Source organism: Salvelinus alpinus, chromosome 9 (assembly GCF_045679555.1).
Source record: "Salvelinus alpinus chromosome 9, SLU_Salpinus.1, whole genome shotgun sequence".
Classification (NCBI taxonomy): Eukaryota; Metazoa; Chordata; class Actinopteri; order Salmoniformes; family Salmonidae; genus Salvelinus; species Salvelinus alpinus.
The window spans coordinates 4245046-4266640 of NC_092094.1; the positions used below are offsets into that span (position 1 = coordinate 4245046).

Here is a 21595-nt window from a genome sequence, read left to right on the forward strand (position 1 = left end):
TAACCAGTGATAACAGTGGTTAGTTGGTCTGTGCTCTGCTCTGTTTGTCAGAACTGTCCCACAGTAGACGTGGGAATGTTGCACATGTGTGTCGCTGCTGCGATGTGTGTGTAGCTGTTGTTTTTAGAGAGATAGGGTTTGCCATCAAGGCCCAGTGTATCCAGTGTTCACCACTATATTGTGCCAGGAAGTGTGTGTGTGTGTGTGTGTCCCTGTTCCAGGTGTTCAGCACCATGGTGTGCCAGGAAGTGTGTGTGTGTGTGTCCCTGTTCCAGGTGTTCAGCACCATGGTGTGTGTGTGTGTGTGTGTGTGTGTGTGTGTGTGTGTGTGTGTGTGTGTGTGTGTGTGTGTGTGTGTGTGTGTGTGTGTGTGTGTGTGTGTGTGTGTGTGTGTGTGTGTGTGTCCCTGTTCCAGGTGTTCAGCACCATGGTGTGACAGGAAGTGTGTGTGTGTGTGTGTTCCTGTTCCAGGTGTTCAGCACCATGGTGTGACAGGACGTGTGTGTGTGTGTCAGTATGTGGGTCATGGCGAGAGGTCAGAGGTCGAGGACTAAAGCCACGGTCCTCCACAACAAGGGACCCTTACAACACTAACCTTCTTTAGGCTACTCTATAGGCCCTATATATCTCCCTTTACTTCAGACTTCCACCACATGTCGTGACACTTCGCGTTGAAAGCAGAATGAGGAGGAACTCGGTTTGTTGTTCTGGAAAGTTGTGAAAGTCTCTGAAACAGTGTTCTATTGAAAAAGTTTTGTTACTATCTAGCTAACTTTTGAATTTGGATTCCGCGGCACGGTTGGCATCCGTTGCCGGGACTGCTGCTATCTGTCCAGGGATCCTACTGACCAAGGGTCTGATGAGCTGCTTGGCGTAGCAGCTAACCTAGCTGCCACTGTTAGCTGCGTATCAAGCTAGATGCTATTTCTCTGTAAACAAATTGACAACAGACTTTCAGCATGCTTATAGAGAAGGGCACTCAACATGTATTGCACTGACACAAATGACCGATGATTGGTTGAAAGAAATTGATAATAAGAAGATAGTGGGAGCTGTACTGTTAGATTTCAGTGCAGCCTTTGATATTATTGACCATAACCTGTTGTTGAGAAAACATATTTTATGGCTTTTCAACATCTGCCGTATCGTGGGTTCAGAGCTATCTATCTAATAGAACTCAAAGGGTTTTTATTTAATGGAAGCTTCTCTAATGTCAAACATGAAGGGTGTGGTGTACCACAGGGCAGCTCTCTAGGCCCCCTGCCACTGGCATTAAACAAAGCCTGTGTGTCCATGTATGCTGATGACTCAATCATATATGCATCAGCAACCACAGCTAATGAAGTCACTGAAACCCTTAACAAAGAGCTGCCGTCTGTTTTGGAATGGGTGGCCAGTAATAAACTGGTCCTTGAACATCTCTAAAACTAAGAGCATTGTATTTGGTACAAATCATTCCTTAAGTTCTAGACCTCAGCTGAATCTAGTAATTAATGGTGTGGCTGTTGAGCAAGTTGAGGAGACTAAATTACTTGATTTTTACCTTAGATTGTAAACTATCCTGGTGAAAACATATAGATTCCACGGTTGTAAAGATGGGGAGAGGTCTGTCCGTAATAAATAAATGTTCTGCTTTTTTGACACCACACTCCAAAAAGCAAGTCCTGCAGGCTCTAGTTTAGTCTAATCTTGACTATTGTCCAGTCGTGTGGTCCAGTGCTGCAAGGAAAGACCTAGTTAAGCTGCAGCTGGCCCAGAACAGAGCGGCACGTTTTGCTCTTCATTGTAATCAGAGGGCTGATATAAATACTATGCAGCCAGTCTCTCTTGGATAAGAGTTGAGACTGACTGCATCACTTCTTCTTTTTATAAGAAACATTAATGTTGGAAATTCCAAATTGTTTGCATAGTCAACTTACACACAGCTCTGACACACACACTTATCCCACCAGACATGTCACCAGGGGTCTTTTCACAGTCCCCAAATCCAGAACAAATTCAAGAAAATGTACAGTATTATATAGAGCCCTTATTACATGGAACTTCCTTCCATCTCATATTGCTCAGATAAACAGCAAACCTGGTTTCAATAAACAGATAAAGCAACACCTCACGGCACAACGCCTCTCCCCTATTTGACCTGGATAGTTTGTGTGTATGTATTGATATGTCGGCTACGTGTGCCATTTTAAAATGTATGTAGTTCTGTCCTTCAGTGGTTCTTGTCTATTAATGTTCTGTATTATGTCAAGGTTCATGTTTTGTGCGGACCCCAGTGTAACGATGCACGCTGAGAGTCAAGGAAGCAAGTTCAGGGAGTGAATAAATGTAATAAATAAATGAAACAAACACGTAGCACGGACACGTAGCACGGACACGTAGCACGGACACGTAGCACGGACACGTAGCACGGACACGTAGCACGGACACGTAGCACAAACAGCACATCCAAATGAAACAGGAACAGAAACAATGACGACTGGGGAAGAAACCAAAGAGGAGTGACATATAAAGGGCAGGTAATCAAGGAGGTGATGGAGTCCAGGTGAGTGTCATTATGCGCTAATGCGCGTAACGATGGTGACAGGTGTGTGCCTTAAACGAGCAGCCTGGTGACCTAGAGGCCGGAGAGGGAGCACACGTGACAGCCAGGAAGAGTAGCTGCTGCTTTCGCAAAAGCTAAAGGGGATCCGAATAAAATACCAAATACCTTTTTACAAGATGTGTGTTGAAAGATTTAGTTCACATACTGTAAATTCGTCAAATAATGAAAAGATTGTTATTGAATATGACTTGGACCATGCTGTGAACCCTCGTGTTAAAACAGTAGCCTACGTGAGAGTAGTCTCTTTCCACAGCCAAGCCTTTAGTCTTGTCGTTGTGAGGCACTCTTCTCTTTCTCCACTCATACTGAATGTGTCACGTCTTTAGAGCGTTGGGCCAGTAACCGGAAGGTTTCTGGATCGAATGCCTGAGCTGACAAGGTAAAAATATGTCGTTCTGCCCCCTGAGTAAGGCAGTCAATCCAGATGTCGATTATGGCAGCTCCCCGCACCTCTCTGATTCAGAGGGGTTGAGTTAAATGCGGAAGACACATTTCAGTTGAAGGCATTCAGTTGTACAACTGACTAGGTATCCCCCCTTTCCCTTTAGGCGACCGTCATACCGCATTGTGATGGTAATGGCTTCACATCCTTCCTTGTTTAAAGCCTTCTGGCACGTTGTATTAAACCATCCAGCCGTCTGGTTGAACCATAGTACTGCCGTCTGGTTGAACCATAGTACTGCTGTCTGGTTGAACCATAGTACTGCTGTCTGGTTGGACCATAGTACTGCTGTCTGGTTGGACCATAGTACTGCTGTCTGGTTGGACCATAGTACTGCCGTCTGGTTGAACCATAGTACTGCCGTCTGGTTGAACCATAGTACTGCCGTCTGGTTGAACCATAGTACTGCTGTCTGGTTGAACCATAGTACTGCTGTCTGGTTGAACCATAGTACTGCTGTCTGGTAGAACCATAGTACTGCTGTCTGGTTGAACCATACTACCGCTGTCTGGTTGGACCATAGTACCGCTGTCTGGTTGAACTATAGTACTGCTGTCTGGTTGAACCATAGTACTGCTGTCTGGTTGAACCATAGTACTGCTGTCTGGTTGAACCGTAGTACTGCTGTCTGGTTGAACCATAGTACTGCTGTCTGGTTGAACCATAGTACTGCTGTCTGGTTGAACCGTAGTACTGCTGTCTGGTTGAACCATAGTACTGCTGTCTGGTTGGACCATAGTACCGCTGTCTGGTTGAACCATAGTACTGCTGTCTGGTTGAACCATAGTACTGCTGTCTGGTTGGACCATAGTACCGCTGTCTGGTTGAACCATAGTACTGCTGTCTGGTTGAACTATAGTACTGCTGTCTGGTTGAACCATAGTACTGCTGTCTAGTTGAATCATAGTACTGCTGTCTGGTTGAACCATAGTACCGCTGTCTGGTTGAACCATAGTACTGCTGTCTGGTTGAACCATAGTACTGCTGTCTGGTTGAACCATAGTACTGCTGTCTGGTAGAACCATAGTACTGCTGTCTGGTTGAACCATAGTACTGCTGTCTGGTTGAACCATAGTACTGCTGTCTGGTTGAACCATAGTACCGCTGTCTGGTTGAACCATAGTACCGCTGTCTGGTTGAACCATAGTACTGCTGTCTGGTTGAACCATAGTACTGCTGTCTGGTTGAACCATAGTACTGCTGTCTGGTTGAACCATAGTACTGCTGTCTGGTTGAACTATAGTACCGCTGTCTGGTTGAACTATAGTACTGCTGTCTGGTTGAACCATAGTACTGCTGTCTGGTAGAACCATAGTACTGCTGTCTGGTAGAACCATAGTACTGCTGTCTGGTTGAACTATAGTACTGCTGTCTGGTAGAACCATAGTACTGCTGTCTGGTTTAACCATAGTACTGCTGTCTGGTTGAACCATAGTACTGCTGTCTGGTTGAACCATAGTACTGCTGTCTGGTTGAACCATAGTACTGCTGTCTGGTTGAACCATAGTACTGCTGTCTGGTTGAACCATAGTACTGCTGTCTGGTTGAACCATAGTACTGCTGTCTGGTTGAACCATAGTACTGCTGTCTGGTTGAACCATAGTACTGCTGTCTGGTAGAACCATAGTACTGCTGTCTGGTTGAATCATAGTACCGCTGTCTGGTAGAACCACAGTACCGCTGTCTGGTTGAACCATAGTACCGCTGTCTGGTTGAACCATAGTACCGCTGTCTGGTTGGACCATAGTACTGCTGTCTGGTTGGACCATAGTACCGCTGTCTGGTTGGACCATAGTACCGCTGTCTGGTAGAACCAGAGTACCGCTGTCTGGTTGAACTATAGTACTGCTGTCTGGTTGAACCATAGTACCGCTGTCTGGTTGAACTATAGTACTGCTGTCTGGTTGAACTATAGTACTGCTGTCTGGTTGAACCATAGTACTGCTGTCTGGTTGAACCATAGTACTGCTGTCTGGTTGAACTATAGTACTGCTGTCTGGTTGAACCATAGTACTGCTGTCTGGTTGAACTATAGTACTGCTGTCTGGTTGAACTATAGTACTGCTGTCTGGTTGAACCATAGTACTGCTGTCTGGTTGAACTATAGTACTGCTGTCTGGTTGAACCACCGTACTGCTGTCTGGTTGAACCATAGTACTGCTGTCTGGTTGAACCATAGTACTGCTGTCTGGTTGAACCATAGTACTGCTGTCTGGTTGAACCATAGTACTGCTGTCTGGTTGAACCATAGTACTGCTGTCTGGTTGAACCATAGTACTGCTGTCTGGTTGAACCATAGTACTGCTGTCTGGTTGAACCATAGTACCGCTGTCTGGTTGAACCACAGTACTGCTGTCTGGTTGAACCATAGTACCGCTGTCTGGTTGAACCATAGTACTGCTGTCTGGTTGAACCATAGTACCGCTGTCTGGTTGAACTATAGTACTGCTGTCTGGTTGAACTATAGTACTGCTGTCTGGTTGAACCATAGTACTGCTGTCTGGTTGAACTATAGTACTGCTGTCTGGTTGAACCACCGTACTGCTGTCTGGTTGAACCACAGTACTGCTGTCTGGTTGAACCATAGTACTGCTGTCTGGTTGAACACCATAGTACTGCTGTCTGGTTGAACCATAGTACTGCTGTCTGGTTGAACCATAGTACTGCTGTCTGGTTGAACCATAGTACTGATGTCTGGTTGAACCATAGTACTGCTGTCTGGTTGAACTATAGTACACCTTGCCAGGGGGATGTGCTGTCTCTAGGTCAAGATGAGAAAACATCCTGAGCAGGAAACTACCAGGACAGGACAGAAGGACAGCAGGCAGACTAGATCAGACCAGCAGCCAGGTTCAAGCCCTGAGCCTGGCAACCCTTGTGTCTGGGGGTATTCGGGGGGGGGGAAAGCAGAAGACTAATTTCTATTCTAACCAATTGGACAATAAAGTGTGTATTATGTTCTGTAGAGTTGTATTGTATTCACATCTAGTATTGGTCCAGTCCCTCTCTTCTTCTCTCAACCATAAGCCAATGTAGGAAAGACATGTTGTTTGGTTAGATGAACAGGATAATAGAACGGGTAATGGATAGAGTATGGAGCCTCAGCTGTTGTTTGGTTAGAGCAGCAGGATAATCTGGAGGAGGCTGGTAAAATTGAACCAACAACAGGTTTGTGTGTGTCTGTCATGTGGAGGATAATAAAGAGGGTTGTGTACTACTGCTGCAGAGTATGGAGGAGCCAGTACAGGCTTGTGTGTTGTCAGGAGGAGCCAGTACAGGCTTGTGTGTTGTCAGGAGGAACCAGTACAGGCTTGTGTGTTGTCAGGAGGAGCCAGTACAGGCTTGTGTGTTGTCAGGAGGAACCAGTACAGGCTTGTGTGTTGTCAGGGGGAACCAGTACAGGCTTGTGTGTTGTCAGGAGGAACCAGTACAGGCTTGTGTGTTGTCAGGGGGAACCAGTACAGGCTTGTGTGTTGTCAGGGGGAACCAGTACAGGCTTGTGTGTTGTCAGGAGGAACCAGTACAGGCTTGTGTGTTGTCAGGAGGAACCAGTACAGGCTTGTGTGTTGTCAGGAGGAACCAGTACAGGCTTGTGTGTTGTCAGGAGGAACCAGTACAGGCTTGTGTGTTGTCAGGGGGAACCAGTACAGGCTTGTGTGTTGTCAGGAGGAACCAGTACAGGCTTGTGTGTTGTCAGGAGGAGCCAGTACAGGCTTGTGTGTTGTCAGGAGGAACCAGTACAGGCTTGTGTGTTGTCAGGAGGAACCAGTACAGGCTTGTGTGTTGTCAGGAGGAACCAGTACAGGCTTGTGTGTTGTCAGGGGGAACCAGTACAGGCTTGTGTGTTGTCAAGAGGAACCAGTACAGGCTTGTGTGTTGTCAGGAGGAACCAGTACAGGCTTGTGTGTTGTCAGGAGGAACCAGTACAGGCTTGTGTGTTGTCAGGAGGAACCAGTACAGGCTTGTGTGTTGTCAGGGGGAACCAGTACAGGCTTGTGTGTTGTCAGGGGGAACCAGTACAGGCTTGTGTGTTGTCAGGGGGAACCAGTACAGGCTTGTGTGTTGTCAGGAGGAACCAGTACAGGCTTGTGTGTTGTCAGGAGGAGCCAGGGGGAGTGATAGTGTTCCAGCATGCTCTATTCTCACACATGCTTTCCAGAGGGCTCAGTGTGACAGGCTGGAATTGTGAGCGACATAAATATTAGAGCCTCTTTAATGGGCTGTATCAGGAGCCATTCTAATGGGCTTTATCATGAGTCATTCTAATGGGCTGTATCATGAGCCATTCTAATGGGCTTTATCAGGAGCCATTTGAATGGGCTTTATCAGGAGCCATTCTAAATGGGCTTTATCAGGAGCCATTCTAATGGGCTGTATCAGGAGCCATTCTAATGGGCTGTATCAGGAGCCATTCTAATGGACTGTATCAGGAGCCATTCTAATGGGCTGTATCAGGAGCCATTCTAATGGACTGTATCAGGAGCCATTCTAATGGGCTGTATCAGGAGCCATTCTAATGGACTGTATCAGGAGCCATTCTAATGGACTGTATCAGGAGCCATTCTAATGGGCTGTATCAGGAGCCATTCTAATGGGCTGTATCATGAGCCATTCTAATGGGCTGTATCATGAGCCATTCTAATGGGCTGTATCATGAGCCACTCTAATTGGCTGTATCATGAGCCATTCTAATGGGCTGTAATGGGCTGTATCATGAGCCATTCCAATGGGCTGTATCATGAGCCATTCCAATGGGCTGTATCATGAGCCATTCCAATGGGCTGTATCATGATCTACTCTAATGGGCTGTCTCATGATCCACTCTAATGGGCTGTATCAGGAGTTATTCTAATGGGCTGTATCAGGAGCCATTCTAATGGGCTGTATCAGGAGCCATTCTAATTGGCTGTATCATGAGCCATTCCAATGGTCTTTATCATGAGCCATTCCAATGGTCTGTATCATGAGCCATTCTAATGGGCTGTGTCATGAGCCACTCTAATGGGCTGTATCATGAGCCATTCCAATGGGCTGTCTCATGAGCCACTCTAATGGGCTGTATCAGGAGCCATTCTAATGGGCTGTATCAGGAGCCATTCTAATGGCCTGTATCAGGAGCCATTCTAATGGGCTGTATCATGAGCCATTCCAATGGTGTTTATCATGAGCCATTCCAATGGTCTGTATCATGAGCCATTCTAATGGGCTGTATCATGAGCCACTCTAATGGCTGTATCATGAGCCATTCTAATGGGCTGTATCATGAGCCATTCCAATGGGCTGTATCAGGAGCCATTCCAATGGGCTGTATCATGATCCACTCTAATGGGCTGTCTCATGAGCCACTCTAATGGGCTGTATCATGAGCCATTCTAATGGGCTGTGTCATGAGCCACTCTAATGGGCTGTATCATGAGCCATTCCAATGGGCTGTCTCACGAGCCACTCTAATGGGCTGTATCAGGAGCCATTCTAATGGGCTGTATCAATAGCCATTCTAATGGACTGTATCAGGAGTTATTCTAATGGGCTGTATCAGGAGCCATTCTAATGGGCTGTATCAGGAGCCATTCTAATGGCCTGTATCAGGAGCCATTCTAAAGGGCTGTATCAGGAGCCATTCTAATGGGCTGTATCAGGAGCCATTCTAATGGCCTGTATCAGGAGCCATTCTAAAGGGCTGTATCAGGAGCCATTCTAATGGGCTGTATCATGAGCCATTCCAATGGTGTTTATCATGAGCCATTCCAATGGTCTGTATCATGAGCCATTTTAATGGGCTGTATCATGAGCCACTCTAATGGGCTGTATCATGAGCCATTCTAATGGGCTGTATCATCAGCCATTCTAATGGGCTGTATCATGAGCCATTCTAATGGGCTGTATCATGAGCCATTCTAATGGGCTGTATCATGAGCTATTCCAATGGGCTGTATCATGAGCCATTCCAGTGGGTTGTATCATGAGCCATTCCAATGGGCTGTATCATGAGCCATTCCAATGGGCTGTATCATGAGCCACTCTAATGGGCTGTATCATGAGCCATTCTAATGGGCTGTATCATGAGCCATTCCAATGGGCTGTATCAGGAGCCATTCTAATGGGCTGTATCATGAGCCACTCTAATGGGCTGTATCATGAGCCATTCTAATGGGCTGTATCATGAGCCATTCCAATGGGCTGTATCAGGAGCCATTCCAATGGGCTGTATCATGATCCACTCTAATGGGCTGTCTCATGAGCCATTCTAATGGGCTGTGTCATGAGCCATTCTAATGGGCTGTGTCATGAGCCACTCTAATGGGCTGTATCATGAGCCATTCCAATGGGCTGTCTCATGAGCCACTCTAATGGGCTGTATCAGGAGCCATTCTAATGGGCTGTATCAATAGCCATTCTAATGGACTGTATCAGGAGTTATTCTAATGGCCTGTATCAGGAGCCATTCTAATGGGCTGTATCATGAGCCATTCCAATGGTGTTTATCATGAGCCATTCCAATGGTCTGTATCATGAGCCATTCTAATGGGCTGTATCATGAGCCATTCCAATGGTGTTTATCATGAGCCATTCCAATGGTCTGTATCATGAGCCATTCTAATGGGCTGTGTCATGAGCCATTCTAATGGGCTGTATCAGGAGCCATTCTAATGGGCTGTATCAGGAGCCATTCTAATGGGCTGTATCAGGAGCCATTCTAATGGGCTGTATCAGGAGCCATTCTAATGGGCTGTATCATGAGCCATTCCAATGGTGTTTATCATGAGCCATTCCAATGGTCTGTATCATGAGCCATTCTAATGGGCTGTATCATGAGCCACTCTAATGGCTGTATCATGATCCATTCTAATGGGCTGTATCATGAGCCATTCCAATGGGCTGTATCAGGAGCCATTCCAATGGGCTGTATCATGATCCACTCTAATGGGCTGTCTCATGAGCCACTCTAATGGGCTGTATCATGAGCCATTCTAATGGGCTGTGTCATGAGCCACTCTAATGGGCTGTATCATGAGCCATTCCAATGGGCTGTCTCACGAGCCACTCTAATGGGCTGTATCAGGAGCCATTCTAATGGGCTGTATCAATAGCCATTCTAATGGACTGTATCAGGAGTTATTCTAATGGGCTGTATCAGGAGCCATTCTAATGGGCTGTATCAGGAGCCATTCTAATGGCCTGTATCAGGAGCCATTCTAAAGGGCTGTATCAGGAGCCATTCTAATGGGCTGTATCAGGAGCCATTCTAATGGCCTGTATCAGGAGCCATTCTAAAGGGCTGTATCAGGAGCCATTCTAATGGGCTGTATCATGAGCCATTCCAATGGTGTTTATCATGAGCCATTCCAATGGTCTGTATCATGAGCCATTTTAATGGGCTGTATCATGAGCCACTCTAATGGGCTGTATCATGAGCCATTCTAATGGGCTGTATCATCAGCCATTCTAATGGGCTGTATCATGAGCCATTCTAATGGGCTGTATCATGAGCCATTCTAATGGGCTGTATCATGAGCTATTCCAATGGGCTGTATCATGAGCCATTCCAGTGGGCTGTATCATGAGCCATTCCAATGGGCTGTATCATGAGCCATTCCAATGGTCTGTATCATGAGCCATTCTAATGGGCTGTATCATGAGCCACTCTAATGGGCTGTATCATGAGCCATTCTAATGGGCTGTATCATGAGCCATTCCAATGGGCTGTATCAGGAGCCATTCCAATGGGCTGTATCATGATCCACTCTAATGGGCTGTCTCATGAGCCATTCTAATGGGCTGTGTCATGAGCCATTCTAATGGGCTGTGTCATGAGCCACTCTAATGGGCTGTATCATGAGCCATTCCAATGGGCTGTCTCATGAGCCACTCTAATGGGCTGTATCAGGAGCCATTCTAATGGGCTGTATCAATAGCCATTCTAATGGACTGTATCAGGAGTTATTCTAATGGCCTGTATCAGGAGCCATTCTAATGGGCTGTATCATGAGCCATTCCAATGGTGTTTATCATGAGCCATTCCAATGGTCTGTATCATGAGCCATTCTAATGGGCTGTATCATGAGCCATTCCAATGGTGTTTATCATGAGCCATTCCAATGGTCTGTATCATGAGCCATTCTAATGGGCTGTGTCATGAGCCATTCTAATGGGCTGTATCAGGAGCCATTCTAATGGGCTGTATCAGGAGCCATTCTAATGGGCTGTATCAGGAGCCATTCTAATGGGCTGTATCATGAGCCATTCTAATGGGCTGTATCATGAGCCATTCTAATGGGCTGTATCATCAGCCATTCTAATGGGCTGTATCATGAGCCATTCTAATGGGCTGTATCATGAGCCATTCTAATGGGCTGTATCATGAGCCATTCCAATGGGCTGTATCATGAGCCATTCCAATGGGCTGTATCATGAGCCATTCCAATGGGCTGTATCATGAGCCATTCCAATGGTCTGTATCATGATCCACTCTAATGGGCTGTGTCATGAGCCACTCTAATGGGCTGTATCATGAGCCATTCCAATGGGCTGTCTCATGAGCCACTCTAATGGGCTGTCTCATGAGCCACTCTAATGGGCTGTGTCATGAGCCACTCTAATGGGCTGTCTCATGAGCCACTCTAATGGGCTGTCTCATGAGCCACTCTAATGGGCTGTATCATGAGCCATTCTAATGGGCTGTCTCATGAGCCACTCTAATGGACTGTCTCATTGAGAAAAGTCAAGAAGTCTGTCTGCGTTTAAGTCTTGTGTGGAGCATGTCTTTAACCTATGTGGTAATGGGGACAGTCGACAGCATCCTTGTGATGTCACTATCCTGTGCTTAGCGAATGGTCAATTGTGCCTGCCCGGGATGAATGTCCACATTGTAAAACCCAATGTAAAAGTCCCAAATTTGCAAAAACCTGTCTATCTAGCAGTCCAGGTCTGCCTCAGAATAGATTCTTTGCATATTTTTTATTATAATCTTCACATCCTGTTAGTGACACGGTGGGTCACACACTGAATGCATAAGACCTGCTATATACCCCAAGCTCCTCTCTGAGAAAATAAACTCTGCACGGAGTTGGCTGTTGATGACACTCTGTCGGTCGTTACAGCCTATACATCTGGCTTCCAGTTGGTCGTTCGGTCGGACGGTCTGTCAATCTATCAGCCCCAACGGAAACGCTTTCCGCGGTAATGTATCAGACTTATTGAGATAACATGAGGAGTAAAAAAACATAAACGATTCCTACATTTTTATTTTTTTTTTGCAGTCCTCTCTGTTAAACTATGAATGGCTGGCAAGGAATACTATTGAGAAAGAGTCGGGTAGTCTTTCATTTACCCGCTGCGGCTACTCCATCCAGCATACAGACAATATAACGGCCAATTTACTGCCAAAAAAAGTATTGCTCCTCTATGATGTGGGTTGGTGGGAAGGAGTGATGTGGCGTTGATGTTGGGGTGGGGTAGGGGTGGTGGTGGTGGTGGGGGGGGGGGGGGGGGTATTTGGTATTTTATCAGGATCCCCATTAGCTGTTGCAAAAGCAGCAGCTACTCTTCCTGGGTCCCCGCACAAAACATGAAACATAATACAGAATGACATCATACAGAACATCATTAGACAAAAACAGCTCAAGGACAGAACTACATGCATTTTTAAAAAGGCCCACGTAGCCTACATATCAATGCATACACACAAACTATCCAGGTCAGATAAGGGAGAGACGTTGTACCGAGAGGTGTTGCTTTATCTGTTTTTTTAAACCAGGTTTGCTGTTTATTTGAACAATATGAGTTGGGAGTTCCATGCAATAATGTCTCTATATAATACTGTAAGCTTTCTGAATTTGTTAAGGATTTGGTGACTGTGAAAAGACCCCTGGTGGCATGTCTGGTGGGGTAAGTGTGTGTGTCAGAGCTGTGTGTAGGTTGACTATGCAAACTATTTGGGATTTTCAACACATTAATGTTTCTTATAAAAAGAAGAAGTGATGCAGTCAGTCTCTCCTAAACTCTTAGCGAAGAGAGACTGGCATGTATAGTATTTATATCAGCCCTCTGATTACAAGAGCAAGATGTGCCGCTCTGTTCTGGGCCAGCTGCAGCTTAACTAGGTCTTTCCTTGCAGCACTGGACCACACGACTGAACAATAATCAAGATAAGATGAAACTAGAGACTACAGGACTTGCTTTTTGGAGTGGGGTGTCAATAAAGCAGAGCATCTCATTGTTATGGACAGATCTCTCCCCATCTTTACAACCATTGAATCTATATGTTTGACCATGACAGTTTACAATCTAAGGTAACCCCAAGTCATTTAATCTCCTCCACTTGTTCAACAGCCACACCATTAATTACCAGATTCAGCTGAGGTCTAGAACTTAAGGAATGATTTGAACCAAATACAATGCTCTTAGTTTTAGAGATGTTCAGGACCAGTTTATTACTGGCCACCCATTCCAAAACAGACAGCAGCTCTTTGTTAAGGGTAAAGATATGACAGATAGGAATGGCTATAGAGTCATCTACCATCCTCAGTAGCTTTCCATCTAAGTTGTCAATGCCAGGAGGTTTGTCATTATTGATCGTCAACAATAATTTTTCCACCTTTCCCACCTCTAACTTTACAAAATTCAAACTTGCACTGCTTTCCTTTCATTATTTGTTTTTTTATGCATGAATATTTTATTTATTTATTTAACTAAGCAAATCAGTTAAGAACAAATTCTTATTTTCAATGACGGCCTAGGAACAGTGGGTTAACTGCCTTGTTCAGGGGCAGAACGACAGATTTTTACCTTGTCAGCTTGGGGATTTGTTCTTGCAACCTTTCGGTTACTGGTCCAACGCTCTAACCACTAGGCTACCTGCTGCCCCTCCACTCTAACCACTAGGCTACCTGCTGCCCCTCCACTCTAACCACTAGGCTACCTGCTGCCCCTCCACTCTAACCACTAGGCTACCTGCTGCCCCTCCACTCTAACCACTAGGCTACCTGCTGCCCCTCCACTCTAACCACTAGGCTACCTGCTGCCCCTCCACTCTAACCACTAGGCTACCTGCCTCCCCCCCTCTAACCACTAGGCTACCTGCCGCCCCTCCACTCTAACCACTAGGCTACCTGCTGCCCCTCCACTCTAACCACTAGGCTACCTGCCGCCCCTCCACTCTAACCACTAGGCTACCTGCTGCCCCTCCACTCTAACCACTAGGCTACCTGCTGCCCCTCCACTCTAACCACTAGGCTACCTGCTGCCCCTCCACTCTAACCACTAGGCTACCTGCTGCCCCTCCACTCTAACCACTAGGCTACCTGCTGCCCCTCCACTCTAACCACTAGGCTACCTGCTGCCCCTCCACTCTAACCACTAGGCTACCTGCTGCCCCTCCACTCTAACCACTAGGCTACCTGCTGCCCCTCCACTCTAACCACTAGGCTACCTGCCGCACCAAATATAAATATAATTGCTCACTGTTTGTCGTGGGCATTTCCTGTTTAAGTTTGCCCACTTTGCCAATGAAATAATAATTAAAATAATTGGCAACATCAAATGATTTTGTGATGAATAAGCCATCTGATTCGATGAAAGATGGAGTTGAATTTGTCTTTCTGCCCATAATTTCATTTAAAGTACTAATTGTTTTTCTCCATCATTCTTTATATCATTGATCTTGGCTTCATAATACAGTTTCTTCTTCTTTTTGTTGAGTTTAGTCACATCATTTTGGGATAGTGTTGTGGTGGGGGGCTCTGGGTTGGGATAGTGTTGTGGTGGGGGGCTCTGGGTTGGGATAGTGTTGTGTTGGGGGGCTCTGGGTTGGGATAGTGTTGTGATAGTGTTGTGGTGGGGGGCTCTGGGTTGGGATAGTGTTGTGATAGTGTTGTGGTGGGGGGCTCTGGGTTGGGATAGTGTTGGGGATAGTGTTGTGGTGGGGGGGCTCTGGGTTGGGATAGTGTTGTGGTGGGGGGCCCTGGGTTGGGATAGTGTTGGATAGTGTTGTGGTGGGGGCTCTGGGTTGGGATAGTGTTGGATAGTGTTGTGGTGGGGGGCTCTGGGTTGGGATAGTGTTGTGATAGTGTTGTGGTGGGGGGCTCTGGGTTGGGATAGTGTTGTGATAGTGTTGTGGTGGGGGGCTCTGGGTTGGGATAGTGTTGGGATAGTGTTGTGGTGGGGGGGCTCTGGGTTGGGATAGTGTTGTGATAGTGTTGTGGTGGGGGGCTCTGGGTTGGGATAGTGTTGTGTTGGGGGGCTCTGGGTTGGGATAGTGTTGTGATAGTGTTGTGGTGGGGGGCTCTGGGTTGGGATAGTGTTGGGATAGTGTTGTGTTGGGAGGCTCTGGGTTGGGATAGTGTTGTGGTGGGGGGCTCTGGGTTGGGATAGTGTTGTGTTGGGGGGCTCTGGGTTGGGATAGTGTTGTGGTGGGGGGCTCTGGGTTGGGATAGTGTTGTGTTGGGGGGCTCTGGGTTGGGATAGTGTTGTGGTGGGGGGCTCTGGGTTGGGATAGTGTTGTGGTGGGGGGCCCTGGGTTGGGATAGTGTTGTGGTGGGGGGCTCTGGGTTGGGATAGTGTTGTGGTGGGGGGCTCTGGGTTGGGATAGTGTTGTGATAGTGTTGTGGTGGGGGGCTCTGGGTTGGGATAGTGTTGTGATAGTGTTGTGGTGGGGGGCTCTGGGTTGGGATAGTGTTGTGGTGGGGGGTTCTGGGTTGGGATAGTGTTGTGGTGGGGGGCTCTGGGTTGGGATAGTGTTGTGGTGGGGGGCTCTGGGTTGGGATAGTGTTGTGTGTTGGGGGGGCTCTGGGTTGGGATAGTGTTGTGTTGGGGGGCTCTGGGTTGGGATAGTGTTGTGTTGGGGGGCTCTGGGTTGGGATAGTGTTGTGGTGGGGGGCTCTGGGTTGGGATAGTGTTGTGGTGGGGGGCCCTGGGTTGGGATAGTGTTGTGGTGGGGGGCTCTGGGTTGGGATAGTGTTGTGGTGGGGGGCTCTGGGTTGGGATAGTGTTGTGTTGGGGGGCTCTGGGTTGGGATAGTGTTGTGTTGGGGGGCTCTGGGTTGGGATAGTGTTGTGGTGGGGGGCTCTGGGTTGGGATAGTGTTGTGGTGGGGGGCTCTGGGTTGGGATAGTGTTGTGGTGGGGGGCTCTGGGTTGGGATAGTGTTGTGGATAGTGTTGTGTTGGGGGGGCTCTGGGTTGGGATAGTGTTGTGGTGGGGGGCTCTGGGTTGGGATAGTGTTGTGGTGGGGGGCTCTGGGTTGGGATAGTGTTGTGGTGGGGGGGCTCTGGGTTGGGATAGTGTTGTGGTGGGGGGCTCTGGGTTGGGATAGTGTTGTGGTGGGGGGCTCTGGGTTGGGATAGTGTTGTGGTGGGGGGCTCTGGGTTGGGATAGTGTTGTGGTGGGGGGCTCTGGGTTGGGATAGTGTTGGGATAGTGTTGTGGTGGGGGGCTCTGGGTTGGGATAGTGTTGGGATAGTGTTGTGGTGGGGGGCTCTGGGTTGGGATAGTGTTGTGGCGGGGGGCTCTGGGTTGGGATAGTGTTGTGGTGGGGGGCTCTGGGTTGGGATAGTGTTGTGTTGGGGGGCTCTGGGTTGGGATAGTGTTGTGGTGGGGGGCTCTGGGTTGGGATAGTGTTGTGGTGGGGGGCTCTGGGTTGGGATAGTGTTGTGGTGGGGGGCCCTGGGATGGGATAGTGTTGTGGTGGGGGGCCCTGGGTTGGGATAGTGTTGTGGTGGGGGGCTCTGGGTTGGGACAGTGTTGTGTTGGGGGGTTCTGGGTTGGGATAGTGTTGTGGTGGGGGGCTCTGGGTTGGGATAGTGTTGTGATAGTGTTGTGGGGGGGGCTCTGGGTTGGGATAGTGTTGGGATAGTGTTGTGGTGGGGGGCTCTGGGTTGGGATAGTGTTGTGGTGGGGGGCCCTGGGTTGGGATAGTGTTGTGGTGGGGGGCCCTGGGTTGGGATAGTGTTGTGGTGGGGGGCTCTGGGTTGGGATAGTGTTGTGGTGGGGGGGCTTTGGGTTGGGGTAGTGTTGTGGTGGGGGGCTCTGGGTTGGGATAGTGTTGTGGTGGGGGGCTCTGGGTTGGGATAGTGTTGTGGTGGGGGGCTCTGGGTTGGGATAGTGTTGTGTTGGGGGGCTCTGGGTTGGGATAGTGTTGGGATAGTGTTGTGGTGGGGGGCTCTGGGTTGGGTAGTGTTGTGGTGGGGGGCCCTGGGTTGGGATAGTGTTGTGTTGGGGGGCTCTGGGTTGGGATAGTGTTGGGATAGTGTTGTGGTGGGGGGCTCTGGGTTGGGTAGTGTTGTGGTGGGGGGCCCTGGGTTGGGATAGTGTTGTGGTGGGGGGCTCTGGGTTGGGATAGTGTTGTGGTGGGGGGCTCTGGGTTGGGTAGTGTTGTGTTGGGGGGCTCTGGGTTGGGATAGTGTTGTGGTTGGGGGGCTCTGGGTTGGGATAGTGTTGTGTTGGGGGGCTCTGGGTTGGGATAGTGTTGGGATAGTGTTGTGGTGGGGGGCTCTGGGTTGGGTAGTGTTGTGGTGGGGGGCCCTGGGTTGGGATAGTGTTGTGTTGGGGGGCTCTGGGTTGGGATAGTGTTGGGATAGTGTTGTGGTGGGGGGCTCTGGGTTGGGATAGTGTTGTGGTGGGGGGTCCTGGGTTGGGATAGTGTTGTGGTGGGGGGCCCTGGGTTGGGATAGTGTTGTGGTGGGGGGCCCTGGGTTGGGATAGTGTTGTGGTGGGGGGCTCTGGGTTGGGATAGTGTTGGGTAGTGTTGTGGTGGGGGGCTCTGGGTTGGGATAGTGTTGTGGTGGGGGGCCCTGGGTTGGGATAGTGTTGTGGTGGGGGGCTCTGGGTTGGGTAGTGTTGTGTTGAGGGGCTCTGGGTTGGGATAGTGTTGGGATAGTGTTGTGGTGGGGGGCTCTGGGTTGGGATAGTGTTGGGTAGTGTTGTGGTGGGGGGCTCTGGGTTGGGATAGTGTTGTGATAGTGTTGTGGTGGGGGGCTCTGGGTTGGGATAGTGTTGTGGTGGGGGGCTCTGGGTTGGGATAGTGTTGTGGTGGGGGGCCCTGGGTTGGGATAGTGTTGTGATAGTGTTGTGGTGGGGGTCTCTGGGTTGGGATAGTGTTGGGTAGTGTTGTGGTGGGGGGCTCTGGGTTGGGATAGTGTTGTGGTGGGGGGCCCTGGGTTGGGATAGTGTTGTGGTGGGGGGCTCTGGGTTGGGTAGTGTTGTGTTGAGGGGCTCTGGGTTGGGATAGTGTTGGGATAGTGTTGTGGTGGGGGGCCCTGGGTTGGGATAGTGTTGTGGTGGGGGGCTCTGGGTTGGGTAGTGTTGTGGTGGGGGGCTCTGGGTTGGGATAGTGTTGTGGTGGGGGGCTCTGGGTTGGGATAGTGTTGGGATAGTGTTGTGGTGGGGGGCTCTGGGTTGGGATAGTGTTGTGTTGGGGGGCTCTGGGTTGGGATAGTGTTGTGGCGGGGGGCTCTGGGTTGGGATAGTGTTGTGGCGGGGGGCTCTGGGTTGGGATAGTGTTGTGGTGGGGGGCTCTGGGTTGGGATAGTGTTGTGGTGGGGGGCTCTGGGTTGGGATAGTGTTGGGATAGTGTTGTGTTGGGGGGGCTCTGGGTTGGGATAGTGTTGTGGTGGGGGGCTCTGGGTTGGGATAGTGTTGTGTTGGGGGGCTCTGGGTTGGGATAGTGTTGGGATAGTGTTGTGGTGGGGGGCTCTGGGTTGGGATAGTGTTGTGTTGGGGGGCTCTGGGTTGGGATAGTGTTGTGGCGGGGGGCTCTGGGTTGGGATAGTGTTGTGGCGGGGGGCTCTGGGTTGGGATAGTGTTGTGGTGGGGGGCTCTGGGTTGGGATAGTGTTGTGGTGGGGGGCTCTGGGTTGGGATAGTGTTGTGGCGGGGGGCTCTGGGTTGGGATAGTGTTGTGGTGGGGGGCTCTGGGTTGGGATAGTGTTGTGTTGGGGGGCTCTGGGTTGGGATAGTGTTGTGTTGGGAGGCTCTGGGTTGGGATAGTGTTGTGTTGGGAGGCTCTGGGTTGGGATAGTGTTGTGGTGGGGGGCTCTGGGTTGGGATAGTGTTGTGGTGGGGGGCTCTGGGTTGGGATAGTGTTGTGGTGGGGGGCTCTGGGTTGGGATAGTGTTGTGGTGGGGGGCTCTGGGTTGGGATAGTGTTGTGGTGGGGGGCTCTGGGTTGGGATAGTGTTGTGGTGGGGGGCTCTGGGTTGGGATAGTGTTGTGTTGGGGGGCTCTGGGTTGGGATAGTGTTGTGGTGGGGGGCTCTGGGTTGGGATAGTGTTGTGTTGGGGGGGCTCTGGGTTGGGATAGTGTTGTGGTGGGGGGCTCTGGGTTGGGATAGTGTTGTGGTGGGGTAACAATGAAAAAGAGTGGGAATAAACTGACAACTGGAGAGCTGCTGTTTCAGGTTTCACTGTAGCTACATAACACCGATATCGTCATCTAGCCTCTCCTTTCCTCTCTGTTGGTCTGCTACAGTAGATAGAAGTCCTACTGTCCTGTGTTGGCTGCTGTATGAAACAGACTAGTGTTCTAGGTGGGATATAATGATGGGAATAGGAGCTGGCCTGTCAGGGTTTACTGAGAATGTTCTGTGTCATTAGAACCACCGTAAACCACACCAGGGGCCAAGACAAGGGCCCATATTCACATAGCATCTAGGATCAGGTCCCTCCTGTTAATATAATCTCATTCATTATGATCTGAAACTGATCCTAGATCAACACAGCCAGAACATTAGATTCACTGTGAAGAGTAAATCACACCAGAGAAATATCAGGACATTTGTGGGGTGGGATTATATCTGAAAATTATTTTTTTTAATTATGAATATCCCTAGCTGCAACAGAATACAATCTTAGATACTATTTTATGTTTCTGCGTCCCGTATGAAGGAAGTTAGAGGTAGTTTCACAAGCCAATGCTAACTAGTGTTAGCACAATGACTGAAAGTCTACAGGAACAGTTAGCATACTAGCTAACGACTCTGAGGAAGAAGATAAATGACTTCATTGCCAAAATCTCAAACTATCCCTTTAATATGGAGGAAATAACAGTCATCGGAGATAATTAAAGGATTTTTTTTCTGTATAGAAAATTCTTAAGGCGGGTTGTCTAAGTGGTAATGTTCAGGATGGAAAAACGGTTTCAGTGTCAACTTAAACGACCAAAACTAGATAGAAAGTGTGGAGAAAAGGTATTGACCTATATATTTTATTTTTTATAAAACAGTCTTTGAGAACTAACAATCAAATAAAAACTAGACAGTCTGGGAGAATCGAACATTCCCAAAACCAGGCATGTCCGTTGATTTAGTTATAATGTTTGAGCAGAGGAAGCCAAGGAAAAAATGTGTAGAATTGATGGAAATGGACTTTAAACTGTAAAATTGTCTCTTAGCTCCATGCCAAACTGTGTAGAATTGATGGAAATGAACTTAGAAACTGCAAAATGTTCTCTACGCGACCCAAGATACCGTTCTAGCTAATAGACTGTTAGTTCTCACTTCCACTGAACGGTGGGGAGGTCAAAATAATGTAACTGTCTATCAAATCTTTACATTTTAAAATGTTGATTTACTTCTACTTGTTTGTTGTGACTGTCCGACCCTCTCCTCTCTCAGGGCCAGTGTTTGTTGTGACTCTCCGACCCTCTCCTCTCTCAAGGCCAGTGTTTGTTGTGACTCTCCGACCCTCTCCTCTCTCAAGGCCAGTGTTTGTTGTGACTGTCCGACCCTCTCCTCTCTCAGGGCCAGTGTTTGTTGTGACTGTCCGACCCTCTCCTCTCTCAAGGCCAGTGTTTGTTGTGACTGTCCGACCCTCTCCTCTCTCAAGGCCAGTGTTTGTTGTGACTGTCCGACCCTCTCCTCTCTCAAGGCCAATGTTTGTTGTGACTGTCCGACCCTCTCCTCTCTCAAGGCCAGTGTTTGTTGTGACTGTCCGACCCTCTCCTCTCTCAAGGCCAGTGTTTGTTGTGACTGTCCGACCCTCTCCTCTCTCAAGGCCAGTGTTTGTTGTGACTGTCCGACCCTCTCCTCTCTCAAGGCCAGTGTTTGTTGTGACTGTCCGACCCTCTCCTCTCTCAAGGCCAGTGTTTGTTGTGACTCTCCGACCCTCTCCTCTCTCAAGGTCAGTGTTTGTTGTGACTGTCCGACCCTCTTCTCTCTCAAGGCCAGTGTTTGTTGTGACTGTCCGACCCTCTCCTCTCTCAGGGCCAGTGTTTGTTGTGACTGTCCGACCCTCTCCTCTCTCAAGGCCAGTGTTTGTTGTGACTGTCCGACCCTCTTCTCTCTCAAGGCCAGTGTTTGTTGTGACTGTCCGACCCTCTTCTCTCTCAAGGCCAGTGTTTGTTGTGACTGTCCGACCCTCTTCTCTCTCAAGGTGACGGGAGAGACCCACCATGTGCAGCTCTCTGAGTCCCAAGCAGCCGATTGGCCCAGGCCTGACGGATATGCAGCAGTACAGCCAATGGCTGGCCAGCCGCCACGAAGCCAGCCTTTTGCCAATGAAGGAAGACCTGGCCCTATGGCTAACCAGCATGCTGGGTAAGTTCTATATGACGTATAGAA

The 21595-nt window shown here is 48.8% G+C and overlaps 1 protein-coding gene across 1 annotated transcript in view; it reads left to right on the plus strand.

Annotated features, from left to right (window-relative positions):
- LOC139584173 (growth arrest-specific protein 2) overlaps positions 1 to 21595 on the plus strand; it is a 97395-nt gene that overhangs the window by 10938 nt on the left and 64862 nt on the right. The window contains exon 2 of the mRNA XM_071415719.1: positions 21408 to 21571. Within this exon, the coding sequence (XP_071271820.1) occupies positions 21427 to 21571 (145 nt within the window). The 5' untranslated portion in view covers positions 21408 to 21426. The remainder of the gene's footprint in view (positions 1 to 21407; positions 21572 to 21595) is intronic.